The sequence below is a fragment of the Bufo gargarizans genome, chromosome 9 (genome assembly GCF_014858855.1).
Source record: "Bufo gargarizans isolate SCDJY-AF-19 chromosome 9, ASM1485885v1, whole genome shotgun sequence".
In the NCBI taxonomy this organism is placed as follows: Eukaryota; Metazoa; Chordata; class Amphibia; order Anura; family Bufonidae; genus Bufo; species Bufo gargarizans.
The window spans coordinates 14,219,608-14,238,742 of NC_058088.1; the positions used below are offsets into that span (position 1 = coordinate 14,219,608).

General features: G+C 44.9%; 1 protein-coding gene across 1 annotated transcript in view; it reads left to right on the forward strand.

Moving 5' to 3' along the window:
• Positions 1-13,543: 13,543 nt before the first annotated feature.
• LOC122919706 (mucin-5AC-like) overlaps positions 13,544-19,135 on the forward strand; it is a gene marked incomplete at its 5' end in the record, with an annotated part of 89,100 nt that continues 83,508 nt past the window's right edge. The window contains one exon of the mRNA XM_044268889.1: positions 13,544-14,798. Coding sequence (XP_044124824.1) covers positions 13,544-14,798 — 1,255 coding nt within the window. The remainder of the gene's footprint in view (positions 14,799-19,135) is intronic.

Genomic DNA, 19,135 nt, shown 5'->3' on the forward strand with positions numbered 1-19,135 from the left:
CAGTGGTGGGTGACGTGAAGCCTCATTCTCTGCTATGACATGCAGACTGATTCTCTGCTGTCATGAAGCCAGATTGTCTGTTACGGGACCTCTCTGCTCTGCCTGTGTGCTAGGCCTAAATATATGCCAATGGACTGTTGCAGTGGTGGGTGACGTGAAGCCTCATTCTCTGCTATGACATGCAGACTGATTCTCTGCTGACATGAAGCCAGATTGTCTGTTACGGGACCTCTCTGCTCTGCCTGTGTGCTAGGCCTAAATATATGCCAATGGACTGTTGCAGTGGTGGGTGACGTGAAGCCTCATTCTCTGCTATGACATGCAGACTGATTCTCTGCTGTCATGAAGCCAGATTGTCTGTTACGGGACCTCTCTGCTCTGCCTGTGTGCTAGGCCTAAATATATGCCAATGGACTGTTGCAGTGGTGGGTGACGTGAAGCCTCATTCTCTGCTATGACATGCAGACTGATTCTCTGCTGACATGAAGCCAGATTGTCTGTTACGGGACCTCTCTGCTCTGCCTGTGTGCTAGGCCTAAATATATGCCAATGGACTGTTGCAGTGGTGGGTGACGTGAAGCCTCATTCTCTGCTATGACATGCAGACTGATTCTCTGCTGACATGAAGCCAGATCCTCTGTTACGGGAGCTCTCTCCTCTGCCTGGGTGCTGGGCCTAAATTTATGACAATTGACTGTTGCAGTGGTGGGTGACGTGAAGCCTGATTCTCTGCTATGATATGAAGACTGATTCTCTGCTGACATGAAGCCAGATTGTCTGTTACGGGACCTTTCTCCTCTGCCTGGGTTCTGGGCCTAAATTTATGAAAATTGACTCTTACAGTGGTGGGTGACGTGAAGCCTGATTCTAGGCTATGATATGAAGACTGATTCTCTGCTGACATGAAGCCAGATTGTCTGTTACGGGACCTTTCTCCTCTGCCTGGGTTCTGGGCCTAAATTTATGAAAATTGACTCTTACAGTGGTGGGTGACGTGAAGCCTGATTCTCTGCTATGATATGAAGACTGATTCTCTGCTGACATGAAGCCAGATTCTCTGTTACGGGACCTCTCTCCTCTGCCTGGGTGCTGGGCCTAAATTTATGACAATGGACTGTTGCAGTGGTGGCTGACGTGAAGCCTGATTCTCTGCTATGACATGCAGACTGATTCTCTGCTGTCATGAAGCCAGATTGTCTGTTACGGGACCTCTCTGCTCTGCCTGTGTGCTAGGCCTAAATATATGCCAATGGACTGTTGCAGTGGTGGCTGACGTGAAGCCTCATTCTCTGCTATGACATGCAGACTAATTCTCTGCTGACATGAAGCCAGATTGTCTGTTACGGGACCTCTCTCCTCTGCCTGGGTGCTGGGCCTAAATTTATGACAATGGACTGTTGCAGTGGTGGCTGACGTGAAGCCTGATTCTCTGCTATGACATGCAGACTAATTCTCTGCTGACATGAAGCCAGATTGTCTGTTACGGGACCTCTCTCCTCTGCCTGGGTGCTGGGCCTAAATATATGCCAATGGACTGTTGCAGTGGTGGCTGACGTGAAGCCTCATTCTCTGCTATGACATGCAGACTAATTCTCTGCTGTCATGAAGCCAGATTGTCTGTTACGGGACCTCTCTGCTCTGCCTGTGTGCTAGGCCTAAATATATGCCAATGGACTGTTGCAGTGGTGGGTGACGTGAAGCCTGATTCTCTGCTATGACATGCAGACTGATTCTCTGCTGACATGAAGCCAGATTGTCTGTTACGGGACCTCTCTGCTCTGCCTGTGTGCTAGGCCTAAATATATGCCAATGGACTGTTGCAGTGGTGGGTGACGTGAAGCCTCATTCTCTGCTATGACATGCAGACTGATTCTCTGCTGACATGAAGCCAGATTCTCTGTTACGGGACCTCTCTCCTCTGCCTGTGTGTGTGCTGGGCCTAAATATATGCCAATGGACTGTTGCAGTGGTGGCTGACGTGAAGCCTCATTCTCTGCTATGACATGCAGACTAATTCTCTGCTGACATGAAGACAGATTCTCTGTTACGGGACCTCCCTCCTCTGCCTGGGTGCTGGGCCTAAATATATGCCAATGGACTGTTGCAGTGGTGGCTGACGTGAAGCCTCATTCTCTGCTATGACATGCAGACTGATTCTCTGCTGACATGAAGCCAGATTCTCTGTTACGGGACCTCTCTCCTCTGCCTGTGTGTGTGCTGGGCCTAAATATATGCCAATGGACTGTTGCAGTGGTGGCTGACGTGAAGCCTCATTCTCTGCTATGACATGCAGACTGATTCTCTGCTGACATGAAGCCAGATTCTCTGTTACGGGACCTCTCTCCTCTGCCTGTGTGTGTGCTGGGCCTAAATATATGCCAATGGACTGTTGCAGTGGTGGCTGACGTGAAGCCTCATTCTCTGCTATGACATGCAGACTAATTCTCTGCTGACATGAAGACAGATTCTCTGTTACGGGACCTCCCTCCTCTGCCTGGGTGCTGGGCCTAAATATATGCCAATGGACTGTTGCAGTGGTGGCTGACGTGAAGCCTCATTCTCTGCTATGACATGCAGACTAATTCTCTGCTGACATGAAGACAGATTCTCTGTTACGGGACCTCTCTCCTCTGCCTGGGTGCCGGGGCCTAAATATCTGAGAATGGACTGTTCCAGTGGTGGGTGACGGGAAGCCAGATTCTCTGCTATGGAACCTCTCTCCAATTGATTTTGGTTAATTTTTATTTATTTAATTTTTATTTTAATTCATTTCCCTATCCACATTTGTTTGCAGGGGATTTACCTACATGTTGCTGCCTTTTGCAGCCCTCTAGCTCTTTCCTGGGCTGTTTTACAGCCTTTTTAGTGCCGAAAAGTTCGGGTCCCCATTGACTTCAATGGGGTTCGGGTTCGGGACGAAGTTCGGATCGGGTTCGGATCCCGAACCCGAACATTTCCGGGATGTTCGGCCGAACTTCTCGAACCCGAACATCCAGGTGTTCGCTCAACTCTAGTAAGGAGTATTGTTCATTATTAATTACACAATATTATTTTTTTTATATATAAATCCTACCGATCTTTTCATAGTGTGTAAAGTTTTAGGAATTCAAGTGGGACTATAACTTACAATATATATATATATATATATATATATATATATATATATGTATATAGCCAAAAAAAGATGAAAAATGTATTATGCATTTTGTAAAAATATTGGAACAAACCCCTTAACTAAGACACTTGTATTGATTGGGCTTAAAATTATTAACATTTTACCATGTAAATGTAGCCTAAGCCAAAAAAATACAGTACAGACCAAAAGCTTGAACACACCTTCTCATTCAAAGAGTTTTCTTTATTTTCATGACTATGAAACTTGTACACTGAAGGCATCAAAACTATGAATTAACACATGTGGAATTATATACATAACAAAAAAGTGTGAAACAACAGAAAATATGTCATATTCTAGGTTCTTCAAAGTAGCCACCTTTTGCTTTGATTACTGATTTGCACACTCTTGGCATTCTCTTCATGAGCTTCAAGAGGTAGTCACCTGAAATGGTCTTCCAACAGTCTTGAAGGAGTTCTCAGAGATTGCTTAGCACTTGTTAGCCCTTTTGCCTTCACTCTGCGGTCCAGCTCACCCCAAACCATCTCGATTGGGTTCAGGTCCGGTGACTGTGGAGGCCAGGTCATCTGGCGCAGCACCCCATCACTCTCCTTCATGGTCAAATAGCCCTTACACAGCCTGGAGGTGTGTTTGGGGTCATTGTCCTGTTGAAAAATAAATGATGGTCCAACTAAACGCAATCCGGATGGAATAGCATGTCGCTGCAAGATGCTGTGGTAGCCATGCTGGTTCAGTATGCCTTCAATTTTGAATAAATCCCCAACAGTGTCACCAGCAAAGCACCCCCACACCATCACACCACCTCCTCCATGCTTGGTGGTTGGAACCAAAGATCTCAAATTTGGACTCATCAGACCAAAGCACATATTTCCACTGGTCTAATGTCCATTCCTTGTGTTATTTAGCCCAAACAAGTCTCTTCTGCTTGTTGCCTGTCCTTAGCAGTGGTTTCCTAGCAGATATTCTACCATGAAGGCCTGATTTACACAGTCTCCTCTTAACAGTTGTTCTAGAGATGTGTCTGCTGCTAGAACTCTGTGTGGCATTGACCTGGTCTCTAATCTGAGTTGCTGTTAACCTGCGATTTCTGAGGCTGGTGACTCGGATGAACTTATCCTCCGCAGCAGAGGTGACTCTTGGTCTTCCTTTCCTGGGGCGGTCCACATGTGAGCCAGTTTCTTTGTAGCGCTTGATGGTTTTTGTGACTGCACTTGGGGACACTTTCAAAGTTTTCCCAATTTTTCGGACTGACTGACCTTCATTTCTTAAAGTAATGATGGCCACTCGTTTTTCTTTACTTAGCTGCTTTTTTTTTGCCATAATACAAATTCTAACAGTCTATTCAGTAGGACTATCAGCTGTGTATCCACCTGACTTCTCCACAACGCAACTGATGGTCCCAACCCCATTTATAAGGAAAGAAATCCCACTTATTAAACCTGTCAGGGCACATCTGTGAAGTGAAAACCATTTCAGGTGACTATCTCTTGAAGCTCATCAGGAGAATGCCAAGAGCGTGCAAAGCAGTAATCAAAGCAAAAGGTGGCTACTTTGAAGAACCTAGAATATGACATATTTTAAGTTGTTTCACTTTTTTATTATGTATATAATTCCACATGTGTTAATTCATAGTTTTGATGCCTTCAGTGTGAATCTACAATTTTCATAGTCATGAAAATAAAGAAAACTCTTTGAATGAGAAGGTGTGTCCAAACTTTTGGTCTGTACTGTATACCAGTAGTTTTTTTTAAATTGATGCAACTTATGGATATCATGATACAAAAAGTTGGCCCAAATTTTTGGAAAAATAAGAATTTATGGAGCGTTTTAGGACCAAACAATGGGGATGCAACTGACAACTTAGGCTACTTTCACACTTGCGTTCGGGGTTTCACTTGTGAGTTCCGTTTGAAGGCTCTCACAAGCGGCCCCGAACGCATTCATACAGCCCCAATGCTCCGTTCAGAATGCCTCAGTCTGGCACCGTTTGGCCTCCGCTCAGCTGAGCAGGCGGACACCTGAACGCTGCTTGCAGCATTCGGGTGTCCGCCTGGCCATGCAGAGCCAAACGGATCTGTCCAGACTTACAATGTAAGTCAATGGGGACGGATCCGTTTGAAGTTGACACAATATGGCTCAATTTCAAACGGATCCGTCCCCCATTGACTTTCAATGTAAAGTCTGGACGGATCCGTCTGACTAACTTTCAGACTTAGAATTTTTTCTGAAATATAATGCAGACAGATCCGTTCTGAACGGATTCCATCATCTGCATTATAGGAGCGGATCCGTCTGTGCAGACACCAGACGTATCCGCTCTGAACGCAAGTGTGAAAGTAGCCTTATAGTCATTTCAGTTCCATTTGAGTGGCTTAAGATAATGAAAATGAAAGTTAATCAAAAAAGTTAATTACAATAAAGTTAATTAATTAGTTAATTCACCACTTAGTTATTAAAAAATAAAGTAAATTAACGTAATTGAGTTATTATGAGTTGTCCCTAATACTAAGTACTAAGCTTCTAAATTAAATCCATCTTATTTTGAAAATATGTCTTAAGCAAGTAACCTCTCCGCCAATTAAATTCAAAATGAGCAAAGGATAAACAGTAGCCATATATATATATATGTAAAAATAAACTGATATCACTTACTATAATTTATGTATATTCCTTTTATATAAGGCTTCAATATTGAAGAACTTACATTTAAGAATAATTGGCCACTACAAGGTGTTGGTCTTAAAAATAGTTTTATGCATTAAACACTGGAGTCATAAATTTAAAAAAAGTTATCTGACTGCATATATAATGTAAGAGGACAAGAAAAGTAGATATCTCCTTGAATTCCATGGGTTTTTCTTATCAACAAACCTAGTTGACATTGTCTTTTCCAAGAAGAACTTCTGTGGATCAGTTTATGGTCACAATCAAATTTCCATTTCTTGTAAAAAAAACTCAATAAGAAATTCTAGCAACTGTCCAATGAATGTTGAAAATTAGTTGAATTTCCACAATATTGAACTGTAGAAGATCAAAGTTGACTAAAACAACAGACTTCCTTCCAGATAAAGCAAGGCACAGAGCTTGTCTGCTCTCTGTTCACCAGTATGACTTTCAGTATTTTAGTTACCAACAATGCTTATGTTCAGATAAGATACACCTAGTTTTACAGACCTGAGTCATGTGCTCTAGTTACAATAATTAGATGTAATTTAGCTTCCCACATCTAAAAATTGCATATAGTCTGCAGAATGCAGAGAAGGTACCTGAGTATTATTATCTGAAAAAAGGCTGCAATATGGTTGAAACACTAAGATTTATTTATATTAGTATACTTACTATAGACTTGTATGCATGCACTTAGCTTTCCTCTCATACAATTACTCTGTATGAGAGGAAAGTATATTTACTATAGACTTGTATGCCTGTCAGAAAAATAGGTAAACAACTGGTTCCCAAGTTGTAATGATTCGGATTGTTGCCAGATGTTGAATCCCTGCTACTGTAATATAACATTTCTAAGATACCCCGAAGAATGCGATTAAGAAGTTACGTCTTGTAGTTACACGTTTCTAAATATTTGTTTTTCCTATTTCAGAGGCACAAAGCGATACCCAGCCAACCACAACAACCACAAGCATTGTAGCCACAAAATCAGCCACAACATCACCAGCTATAACATCAGACACAACACCAGCCACAACACCACCAGCTATAACATCAGACACAAAACCAGCCACAACACCAACAGCTATAACATCAGACACAAAACCAGCCACAACACCAACAGCTATAACATCAGACACAAAACCAGCCACAACACCACCAGCTATAACATCAGACACAAAACCAGCCACCACTCCATCAGCTATAACATCAGACACAAATCCAGCCACAACACCACCAGCTATAACATCGGACACAAAACCAGCCACAACACCACCAGCTATAACATCGGACACAAAACCAGCCACAACCCCACCAGCTATAACATCAGACACAACACCAGCCACAACACCACCAGCGATAACATCAGACACAAAACCAGCCACAACACCACCAGCTATAACATCAGCCACAAAACCACCCACAACATCACCAGCTATAACATCAGACACAACACCAGCCACAACACCACCAGCTATAACATCAGACACAAAACCAGCCACAACACCACCAGCTATAACATCAGACACAATACCAGCCACAACACCAACAGCTATAACATCAGACACAAAACCAGCCACAACACCAACAGCTATAACATCAGACACAAAACCAGCCACAACACCACCAGCTATAACATCAGACACAATACCAGCCACAACATCACCAGCTATTACATCAGACACAAAACCAGCCACAACACCAACAGCTATAACATCAGACACAAAACCAGCCACAACACCAACAGCTATAACATCAGACACAAAACCAGCCACAACACCACCAGCTATAACATCGGATACAAAACCAGCCACAACCCCACCAGCTATAACATCTGACACAAAACCAGCCACAACACCACCAGCTATAACATCAGACACAAAACCAGCCACAACATCACCAGCTATAACATCAGCCACAAAACCAGCCACAACATCACCAGCTATAACATCAGACACAACACCAGCCACAACACCACCAGCTATAACATCAGACACAAAACCAGCCACAACACCACAAGCTATAACATCGGACACAAAACCAGCCACAACACCACCAGCTATAACATCAGAAACAAAACCAGCCACAAAACCACCAGCTATAACATCAGACACAAAACCAGCCACCACTCCACCAGCTATAACATCAGACACAAAACCAGCCACAACACCAACAGCTATAACATCGGACACAAAACCAGCCACAACTCCACCAGCTATAACATCGGACACAAAACCAGCCACAACCCCACCAGCTATAACATCAGACACAACACCAGCCACTACACCACCAGCTATAACATTAGACACAAAACCAGCCACAACACCACCAGCTATAACATCAGCCACAAAACCAGCCACAACATCACCAGCTATAACATCAGACACAACACTAGCCACAACACCACCAGCTATAACATCAGACACAAAACCAGCCACAACACCACCAGCTATAACATCAGACACAATAACAGCCACAACACCACCAGCTATAACATCAGACACAAAACCAGCCACAACACCAACAGCTATAACATCAGACACAAAACCAGCCACAACACCAACAGCTATAACATCAGACACAAAACCAGCCACCACTCCACCAGCTATAACATCAGCCACAAAACCAGCCACAACACCAACAGCTATAACATCAGCCACAAAACCAGCCACAACATCACCAGCTATAACAACAGACACAACACCAGCCACATCACCACCAGCTATAACATCAGCCACAAAACCAGCCACAACACCAACAGCTATAACATCAGACACAAAACCAGCCACAACACCACCAGCTATAACATCAGACACAAAACCAGCCACAACACCACAAGCTATAACATCGGACACAAAACCAGCCACAACACCACCAGCTATAACATCAGACACAAAACCAGCCACCACTCCACCAGCTATAACATCAGACACAAAACCAGCCACAACACCAACAGCTATAACATCGGACACAAAACCAGCCACAACTCCACCAGCTATAACATCGGACACAAAACCAGCCACAACCCCACCAGCTATAACATCAGACACAACACCAGCCACTACACCACCAGCTATAACATTAGACACAAAACCAGCCACAACACCACCAGCTATAACATCAGCCACAAAACCAGCCACAACATCACCAGCTATAACATCAGACACAACACTAGCCACAACACCACCAGCTATAACATCAGACACAAAACCAGCCACAACACCACCAGCTATAACATCAGACACAATACCAGCCACAACACCACCAGCTATAACATCAGACACAAAACCAGCCACAACACCAACAGCTATAACATCAGACACAAAACCAGCCACAACACCAACAGCTATAACATCAGACACAAAACCAGCCACCACTCCACCAGCTATAACATCAGCCACAAAACCAGCCACAACACCAACAGCTATAACATCAGCCACAAAACCAGCCACAACATCACCAGCTATAACAACAGACACAACACCAGCCACATCACCACCAGCTATAACATCAGCCACAAAACCAGCCACAACACCACCAGCTATAACATCGGACACAAAACCAGCCACAACACTACCAGCTATAACATCAGACACAAAACCAGCCACCACTCCACCAGCTATAACATCAGACACAAATCCAGCCACAACACCAACAGCTATAACATCGGACACAAAACCAGCCACAACACCACCAGCTATAACATCAGACACAAAACCAGCCACACCACCAGCTATAACATCAGCCACAAAACCAGCCACAACATCACCAGCTATAACATCAGACACAACACCAGCCACAACACCACCAGCTATAACATCAGACACAAAACCAGCCACCACTCCACCAGCTATAACATCAGACACAAATCCAGCCACAACACCAACAGCTATAACATCGGACACAAAACCAGCCACAACACCACCAGCTATAACATCAGACACAAAACCAGCCACACCACCAGCTATAACATCAGCCACAAAACCAGCCACAACATCACCAGCTATAACATCAGACACAACACCAGCCACAACACCACCAGCTATAACATCAGACACAAAACCAGCCACAACACCACCAGCTATAACATCAGACACAATACCAGCCACAACACCAACAGCTATAACATCAGACACAAAACCAGCCACAACACCAACAGCTATATCATCAGACACAAAACCAGCCACAACACCACCAGCTATAATATCAGACACAAAACCAGCCACAACACCACCAGCTATAACATCAGACACAATACCAGCCACAACACCACCAGCTATAACATCAGACACAATACCAGCCACAACATCACCAGCTATAACATCAGACACAAAACCAGCCACAACCCCACCAGCTATAACATCAGCCACAAAACCAGCCACAACACCACCAGCTATAACATCAGACACAAAACCAGCCACAACACCACCAGCTATAACATCAGACACAATACCAGCCACAACACCAACAGCTATAACATCAGACACAAAACCAGCCACAACACCAACAGCTATAACATCAGACACAAAACCAGCCACAACACCACCAGCTATAACATCAGACACAATACCAGCCACAACATCACCAGCTATTACATCAGACACAAAACCAGCCACAACACCAACAGCTATAACATCAGCCACAAAACCAGCCACAACACCAACAGCTATAACATCAGACACAAAACCAGCCACAACACCACCAGCTATAACATCGGACACAAAACCAGCCACAACCCCACCAGCTATAACATCAGCCACAAAACCAGCCACAACATCACCAGCTATAACATCAGACACAAAACCAGCCACCACTCCACCAGCTATAACATCAGCCACAAAACCAGCCACAACACCAACAGCTATAACATCAGCCACAAAACCAGCCACAACATCACCAGCTATAACAACAGACACAACACCAGCCACATCACCACCAGCTATAACATCAGCCACAAAACCAGCCACAACACCAACAGCTATAACATCAGACACAAAACCAGCCACAACACCACCAGCTATAACATCAGACACAAAACCAGCCACAACACCACAAGCTATAACATCGGACACAAAACCAGCCACAACACCACCAGCTATAACATCAGAAACAAAACCAGCCACAACACCACCAGCTATAACATCAGACACAAAACCAGCCACCACTCCACCAGCTATAACATCAGACACAAAACCAGCCACAACACCAACAGCTATAACATCGGACACAAAACCAGCCACAACTCCACCAGCTATAACATCGGACACAAAACCAGCCACAACCCCACCAGCTATAACATCAGACACAACACCAGCCACTACACCACCAGCTATAACATTAGACACAAAACCAGCCACAACACCACCAGCTATAACATCAGCCACAAAACCAGCCACAACATCACCAGCTATAACATCAGACACAACACTAGCCACAACACCACCAGCTATAACATCAGACACAAAACCAGCCACAACACCACCAGCTATAACATCAGACACAATACCAGCCACAACACCACCAGCTATAACATCAGACACAAAACCAGCCACAACACCAACAGCTATAACATCAGACACAAAACCAGCCACAACACCAACAGCTATAACATCAGACACAAAACCAGCCACCACTCCACCAGCTATAACATCAGCCACAAAACCAGCCACAACACCAACAGCTATAACATCAGCCACAAAACCAGCCACAACATCACCAGCTATAACAACAGACACAACACCAGCCACATCACCACCAGCTATAACATCAGCCACAAAACCAGCCACAACACCAACAGCTATAACATCAGACACAAAACCAGCCACAACACCAACAGCTATAACATCAGACACAAAACCAGCCACCACTCCACCAGCTATAACATCAGCCACAAAACCAGCCACAACACCAACAGCTATAACATCAGCCACAAAACCAGCCACAACATCACCAGCTATAACAACAGACACAACACCAGCCACATCACCACCAGCTATAACATCAGCCACAAAACCAGCCACAACACCACCAGCTATAACATCGGACACAAAACCAGCCACAACACTACCAGCTATAACATCAGACACAAAACCAGCCACCACTCCACCAGCTATAACATCAGACACAAATCCAGCCACAACACCAACAGCTATAACATCGGACACAAAACCAGCCACAACACCACCAGCTATAACATCAGACACAAAACCAGCCACACCACCAGCTATAACATCAGCCACAAAACCAGCCACAACATCAACAGCTATAACATCAGACACAACACCAGCCACAACACCACCAGCTATAACATCAGACACAAAACCAGCCACAACACCACCAGCTATAACATCAGACACAATACCAGCCACAACACCAACAGCTATAACATCAGACACAAAACCAGCCACAACACCAACAGCTATATCATCAGACACAAAACCAGCCACAACACCACCAGCTATAATATCAGACACAAAACCAGCCACAACACCACCAGCTATAACATCAGACACAATACCAGCCACAACACCACCAGCTATAACATCAGACACAATACCAGCCACAACATCACCAGCTATAACATCAGACACAAAACCAGCCACAACCCCACCAGCTATAACATCAGCCACAAAACCAGCCACAACACCACCAGCTATAACATCAGACACAAAACCAGCCACAACAGCACCAGCTATAACATCAGACACAATACCAGCCACAACACCAACAGCTATAACATCAGACACAAAACCAGCCACAACACCAACAGCTATAACATCAGACACAAAACCAGCCACAACACCACCAGCTATAACATCAGACACAATACCAGCCACAACATCACCAGCTATTACATCAGACACAAAACCAGCCACAACACCAACAGCTATAACATCAGCCACAAACCAGCCACAAACACCAACAGCTATAACATCAGACACAAAACCAGCCACAACACCACCAGCTATAACATCGGACACAAAACCAGCCACAACCCCACCAGCTATAACATCAGCCACAAAACCAGCCACAACATCACCAGCTATAACATCAGACACAACACCAGCCACAACACCACCAGCTATAACATCAGACACAAAACCAGCCACAACACCACCAGCTATAACATCAGACACAATACCAGCCACAACATCACCAGCTATTACATCAGACACAGAACCAGCCACAACACCAACAGCTATAACATCAGCCACAAAACCAGCCACAACACCAACAGCTATAACATCAGACACAAAACCAGCCACAACACCACCAGCTATAACATCGGATACAAAACCAGCCACAACCCCACCAGCTATAACATCTGACACAAAACCAGCCACAACACCACCAGCTATAACATCAGCCACAAAACCAGCCACAACATCACCAGCTATAACATCAGACACAACACCAGCCACAACACCACCAGCTATAACATCAGACACAAAACCAGCCACAACACCACCAGCTATAACATCAGACACAATACCAGCCACAACATCACCAGCTATTACATCAGACACAAAACCAGCCACAACACCAACAGCTATAACATCAGCCACAAAACCAGCCACAACACCAACAGCTATAACATCAGACACAAAACCAGCCACAACACCACCAGCTATAACATCGGATACAAAACCAGCCACAACCCCACCAGCTATAACATCTGACACAAAACCAGCCACAACACCACCAGCTATAACATCAGACACAAAACCAGCCACAACATCACCACCAGCTATAACATCAGACACAAAACCAGCCACAACCCCACCAGCTATAACATCAGACACAAAACCAGCCACAACACCACCAGCTATAACATCAGACACAAAACCAGCAACAACACCACCAGCTATAACATCAGACACAAAACCAGCCACAACACCAACAGCTATAACATCAGACACAAAACCAGCCACAACACCACCAGCTATAACATCAGACACAAAACCAGCAACAACACCACCAGCTATAACATCAGACACAAAACCAGCCACAACACCAACAGCTATAACATCAGACACAAAACCAGCCACAACACCAACAGCTATAACATCAGACACAAAACCAGCCACAACACCACCAGCTATAACATCGGACACAAAACCAGCCACAACACCACCAGCTATAACATCAGACACAAAACCAGCCACAACACCACCAGCTATAACATCAGACACAAAACCAGCAACAACACCACCAGCTATAACATCAGACACAAAACCAGCCACAACACCAACAGCTATAACATCAGACACAAAACCAGCCACAACACCAACAGCTATAACATCAGACACAAAACCAGCCACAACACCAACAGCTATAACATCAGACACAAAACCAGCCACAACACTACCAGCTATAACATCGGACACAAAACCAGCCACAACACCACCAGCTATAACATCAGACACAAAACCAGCCACAACACCACCAGCTATAACATCAGACACAAAACCAGCCACAACCCCACCAGCTATAACATCAGACACAAAACCAGCCATAACATCACCAGCTATAACATCAGACACAAAACCAGCCACAACACCACCAGATAAAACATCAGCCACAAATCCAGGCACAACAACACCAGCTATAACATCAGCCACAAAACCAGCCACAACACCACCAGCTATAACATCAGCCACAAATCCAGCCACTACACCACCAGCTATAACATTAGCCACAAAACCAGCCACAACACCACCAGCTATAACATCAGCCACAAAACCAGCCACAACACCACCAGCTATAACATTAGCCACAAAACCAGCCACAGGAACAAGTCCAGGTACAACAGGTACAGCCACACTGGCAACAACATCTTCAAGCACTGCAAAAACAGGAAGTACTAGTCCTTTCACTGGTAACCCCTCTGCGAACACTGGAAGCACTAGTATCTTTACCGGAAGTACATCTACAGGAAGGACTACTGATGTGAATGTTTTAGCAGAACAAAATACACAGAATGCAATTAACGTTGGTAAGTAAAAAAAAAATCTAAGCAGTTATTTGAAATTATATGCTTTTTTTATAGTAACACTAGCAGAAGAACTTGGCTTTGCACGGGTATATTTAATGTATTTCATTTAATGAATGTTCTGTGTGTCGTTAAAAGATATCGACAGTATGCTCCATAACAGTGACCTCTACAGCACCCCGCCCCCTAAACAGTGAACTCCTCTGCCCCTAACTCCTTAACACTGACCCTCCCAAAAGTGCAGCGCTTTCTTACAATGGGTCGTCTATAGCAGCCCGTGCCCTTAACTTTGAGCTTAACAGCAGCCCACCCCTTTAACAGTGAGTTTCACAGCATTTCACTCTCTTGACATTGACCTTCTCAGGGGCATGCCCCCTTAACAGTGACCTATACAGTACCCTGCCCCATTAACAGTGACCTCCACAGTGTCTGCCCTTTTAATAGTGACTTCCTCAGTGTCCGTCCCTTTCTCAGTGACCTCCACAGTATCCATGCATTTCTCAGTGACTTTCACAGTGTCTGTCCCTTTAACAGTGACCTCCACAGTGCCTGCCCCTTTAAGTGACCTCCACAGAGCACGTCCCCTTAACAGTGACCTTTACAGTACCCATCCCTTTAACTGTGACCTCCACAGTGCCTGCTTCTTTAACAGTGAGCTCCACAGTGCCCGCCCCTTTAACAGTGAGCTCCACATAGCCCTTCCCTTTAACAGTGGCCTCCACAGTGCCCGCCCCTTTGACAGTGACCTTAACAGTGCCCACCTCTTTAATTGACCCAGACACTGCCTGCCCCTTTATGTGACCTTCACAGTACCAGCCCCTTTAACAGTGACCTGCACAGTGCCAGCCCCTTTAACAGTGACCTACATGGTGGCCGTCCCTTTAACAGTGACCTCCACAGTGCCCGCCCCTTTAACATTGACTTCCACGGTGCCCACCCCTTTAACAGTGACCTCCACAATGCCTGCCCCTTTGACAGTGACCTCCACAGTGCCCGCCCCTTTAACAGTGACCTACACGGTGCCCCCGCATTTAACAGTGACCTCCACAGTGCCTGCCCCTTTAAGTGACCTCCTCAGAGCACGTCCCCTTAACAGTGACCTTTGCAGTACCCATCCCTTTAACTGTGACCTCCACAGTGCCCGCCCCTTTAACAGTGAGCTCCACAGAGCCCTTCCCTTTAACAGTGGCCTCCACAGTGCCCGCCCCTTTGACAGTGACCTTCACAGTGCCCACCTCTTTAAGTGACCCAGACATTGACTGCCCCTTTATGTGACCTTCACAGTACCAGCCCCTTTAACAGTGACCTGCACAGTGCCAGCCCCTTTAACAGTGACCTACATGGTGGCCGTCCCTTTAACAGTGACCTCCACAGTGCCCGCCCCTTTAACATTGACTTCCACGGTGCCCACCCCTTTAACAGTGACCTCCACAGTACCAGCCCCTTTAACAGTGACCTGCACAGTGCCAGCCCCTTTAACAGTGACCTACATGGTGGCCGTCCCTTTAACAGTGACCTCCACAGTGCCCGCCCCTTTAACATTGACTTCCACGGTGCCCACCCCTTTAACAGTGACCTCCACAATGCCTGTCCCTTTGACAGTGACCTCCACAGTGCCCGCCCCTTTAACAGTGACCTACACGGTGCCCCCGCATTTAACAGTGACCTCCACAGTGCCCGCCCCTTTAACAGTGACCTACACGGTGCCTGCCCATTAACAGTGATCTCCACAGTGCCCGCCCATTAACAGTGACCTCCATAACGCCCTGCCCCTTTAAGGCTAGGGCTACACAATGACATGTGTTGTGCGACATTTTGTCTCAACAATTTTTATAATGATAGGCTATGGTGTCGCACCGAGACATGCTGCGATTGAAGCACGACAGTCGCAAAAAATCCATCCAAGATGGATGCATGTAGCAGTGTAGATATGCCCTATGTGTCGTGCGATTTGGGTTGGCTGGGTTGTTATGGAAACCTAGAATAAAGCTGTGTATGTGGAGACTAAGGGCCTGCGAGCTACTATTGGCTGATAAGGGACATGTGACCGTGTGTATGGCAGTTGGCATATAAATAGAAAGACAATCAGTCTTGTATTGGCTAATGCAGGTCATTTTTTAGGAATATCTCAGGAACGTCCTAGAGAGCTGAGACCCCCACAAGATTTCTTTCCAGGTAGCAAGGGATGTGTATACCAAGTTTCGGTGAAATCGAAGGTTGCGTTTTTGAGTGATCGGGGAACATATACACATACAGTACATACATACACACATATATGCATGCATATGTCCTTTTTTATATATATAGAAGATTATGGTGTGCACAGCAATGATTATGGCCCGATTATAAATTAAAGCCAAATAGCCAGGAGCAAAGGCTGAAAAGGGTTAAGAAAACGTATTAAAACATGAGCAAACAAACAGCAGATGTAGAATACAGTCACACCCTGAACACGCTTATTATGGAGATCTCTATTTGTTAATAGACATGTTGATCATGTGACGTTGGTCTTCAGATCCCCAGAAATTTCATTACAGTGTCTCCAAATCTTCAAATATTATATTACTGTGCATATATACAGTATTTTTTTTGGTCACTGACCTTAAATTGATTGTTCTAAGTGTACTAAACCTGTTAATAGGTCCTGTGACATACATCTTTAGTAAAACAACATAGGTAAAATACTAAATATAGGGACATCCACCCAGGGGAGCACCGAGGAATTTTGTCTAGGGGGATATGAGGAGAAACAATTTTTGACCCCGCCCATTATTATAAGCCCTCCCATGAATTAAAATGTGGCGCGCCACACATAAAAATGTTGGCCCCACTCATTGCTATAAGCCCCTCCTACAAACTATTCTTACCCCTCTGTGACTGGAATCACCACCAATTTCTGTTTCAAACACTGCCCCCCACGTAGCTCCGTGGCAGGAGCTATACCAATTTGCACATCCTCCCTCCTATTCCTGAAGTCCCGAAGAGGAGTGGAAGAGGAGCTGCATGATATTTAAGGTGTGTAGGCCCGGGTGGCCTGGCTCAACACATTATACGGAGAGGGGAGGGTCTGCCCTGGCTGCACTGCCTGCTTCACATTATATACAGTTGCAAGAAAAAGTATGTGAACCCTTTGGAATGATATGGATTTCTGCACAAATTGGTCATAAAATGTGATCTGATCTTCATCTAAGTCACGACAACAGACAATCACAGTCTGCTTAAACACACAAATAATTAAATGTTACCATGTTTTTATTGAACACACCATATAAATATTCACAGTGCAGGTGGAAAAAGTATGTGAACCCCTAGACTAATGACATCTCCAAGAGATAATTGGAGTGAGGTGTCAACCAACTGGAGTCCAACCAATGAGATGAGATTGGAGGTGTTGGTTACAGCTGCCTTGCTCTATAAAAAACACACACCAGTTCTGGGTTTGCTTTTGATAAGAAGCTTTTCCTGATGTGAATGATGCCTCGCACAAAAGAGCTCTCAGAAGGCGTACGATTAAGAATTGTTGACTTGCATAAAGCTGGAAAGGGTTATAAGTATCTCCAAAAGCCTTGCTGTTCATCAGTCCATAGTAAGAAAAACTGTCTATAAATGGAGAAAGTTCAGCACTGCTGCTACTCTCCTTAGGAGTGGCCATCCTTTAAAGATGACTGCAAGAGCACAGCGCAGACTGCTCAATGAGGTGAAGAAGAATCCTAGAGTGTCAGCAAAAGACTTACAAACGTCTCTGACATATGCTAACATCGCTGTTAGCGAATCTACGATACATAAAACACTAAACAAGAATGGATTTCATGGGAGGATAACACAGAGGAAGCCACTGCTGTCCAAAAAAACATTGCTGCACGTTTACAGTTTGCACAAGAGCACCTGCATGTTCTACAGCAGTACTGGCAAAATATTCTGTGGACAGATGAAACCAAATTTGAGTTGTTAGGAAGAAACACACAACACTATATGTGGAGAAAAAGAGGGACAGCACACCAACATCAAAACCTCATCCTAACTGTGAAGTATGGTGGTGGGGGCATCATGGTTTGGGGCTACTTTGCTGCATCAGGGCCTGGACGGATTGCTATCATCGAAGGAAAAATGAATTTCCAAGTTTATCAAGACATTTTGCAGAACTTAAGGCCATCAGTCCACCAGCTGAAGCTCAACAGAAGATGGGTGTTGCAACAGGACAACGACCCAAAGCATAGAAGTAAATCAACAACAGAGTGGCTTAAACAGAAGAAAATATGCCTGATCTCAACACGATTCAGATGCTGTGGCATGACCTCAAGAAAGCGATTCACACCAGACATCCCAAGAATATTGCTGAA